General features: G+C 36.2%; 1 protein-coding gene across 1 annotated transcript in view; it reads left to right on the top strand.

Annotated features, from left to right (window-relative positions):
• Positions 1–1,793, top strand: part of pdia5 (protein disulfide isomerase family A, member 5) — a 127,530-nt gene that overhangs the window by 51,590 nt on the left and 74,147 nt on the right. Inside the window, exon 6 of the mRNA XM_014025702.1 lies at positions 1,152–1,244. Within this exon, the coding sequence (XP_013881156.1) occupies positions 1,152–1,244 (93 nt within the window). The remainder of the gene's footprint in view (positions 1–1,151; positions 1,245–1,793) is intronic.

Raw genomic sequence — 1,793 nt, forward strand, 5'->3', positions numbered from 1 at the left:
AGGTACCTACCTGACCCTAAACTAACCTCACAGGTACCTACCTGACCCTAAACTAACCTCACCGCCGCCATGTTTGTAATGACTTATCATGAGAACAAACGTATTCACGTGACTTTAATAACATTTCTTACTTAATGGAAACACTGCAGTTGTGAAACTGTGTTTTTTCAACATTAACAGAATATCGACAAAGTTTTGCGCACATTTGCAATGGAAACACAGCTACTGAATTTCATATAAAATGACCCAGATAATGATCTAAAAAAAGATTCTTGAGCTAATCTTAGAAAAATTTCAAAAACTTATTAATCTGTCTTTAGCCTCTCTTTAGATCCTTTCACATGTGGGCCATAGCCATCATTGTATTTCAGGTCTCACTGTGAAAATAATTAAAAASCCATCATCAGAAGTCCAGTACAATATTTCAATTGAATAAAACAACTTTTATACAACTAAAAAATACCACTGAGAATTTTTTATAAGCTGATAAGAGCCTAAAATTAATTTAAAGCAACAAGTAGCCTGTGCAAAGATAAAACTAGTGTAATATGTGCTTTCTTTGTGGTTTTTACCAGCTGGTGTTTTTCTTTGCAAGACCAGGGAGGAGATTTATTACAGTGATCCAATCTTTATGTGATAAAATCAAAAAGTAATGTCTTTATGTTGGCTCAAAAGAGAAATGATTGCACCTCTGAAATGTTTTGCAAGATCTGAAACTTACTTTTGTACCAGGTTTAATGACATCTGAGACAATACAACTCCCCAGTTCTCAGTATAAACCATTACAAAATGGTTCCGATAATAAATTCAAGATCATTAAATATTCTGCCATGTTCATGCGTCATTCTTATCRCTCTGCTGCATGAAATCTCTCCTCCTGTTGCCTCCACAGACATATGGCTCATTATATTTACAGCAAACCCATTACAAGACACTTAAAGGTGCTGAAATAACTTAGACACATTAACAAGTTAATCTGCATGAGCCTCAATTGCCTGGAATTTAATTTAGGAGTGATTTCTGCAATGTTCACATTTATCACCAGTCACCACTCTGTTGTCCACAGCACTGAGTCTGAAACGAGGCCTTTGTTTGGAAATGCTGTTAGTCTCAATCTGACCCGTAACTTTCTTTACTTTGTCTTCATTCAGTCTATGGTAGCATTTCTGAAAGACCCATCGGGACCCCCACTGTGGGAGGAAAACCCTGAGGCCAAAGATGTCGTCCACATCGAAACAGAAAAAGTAAGTGGGGACTCAACAAACTTTTTGGAGCTTGGAAACAATTTTAAACAAACATCAGTTGCGATAGTAGATAAACTGGGGACCTAAATATGGTTTTATAGTTACTGTGATCAGTTCAGTTGGTACTACTCAGGGTTTGTCTCCACTTTTGGTTGACAGCTTGATTTGTTTCCGACAAAGGATCCTTGTTTTCATCTATTCAGTATAGCTACTGTATTTATTCAAGTATAATACGTAAAATTAAATCCATAAAATCATCCATACAGTTGAGGGGTAGTACTATACTCGGATAAATATTTTTATTTATGTATTTTAACTGAAATATCGGCTCACAAAATGCTTGAGTCCAGAAATGAGACCACATCRTAAACAGCAGTTGAAGCAAGCTTACCAGTGACACTCCTCCCTGCTTCAGAGTGAGATAATAACAGATCCAGGCAGGAGACATGATGTGAAAAAAAAAAAAGAAAAAATCAGTCCTGCACCTTAGTAATAATAACAAACTAATGACATTAGTGTGTGACCGAGCTGCTCCTCAAACAACAACAA

The sequence above is a fragment of the Austrofundulus limnaeus genome, unplaced genomic scaffold, assembly GCF_001266775.1.
Source record: "Austrofundulus limnaeus strain Quisiro unplaced genomic scaffold, Austrofundulus_limnaeus-1.0 Scaffold492, whole genome shotgun sequence".
NCBI classification, from domain to species: domain Eukaryota; kingdom Metazoa; phylum Chordata; class Actinopteri; order Cyprinodontiformes; family Rivulidae; genus Austrofundulus; species Austrofundulus limnaeus.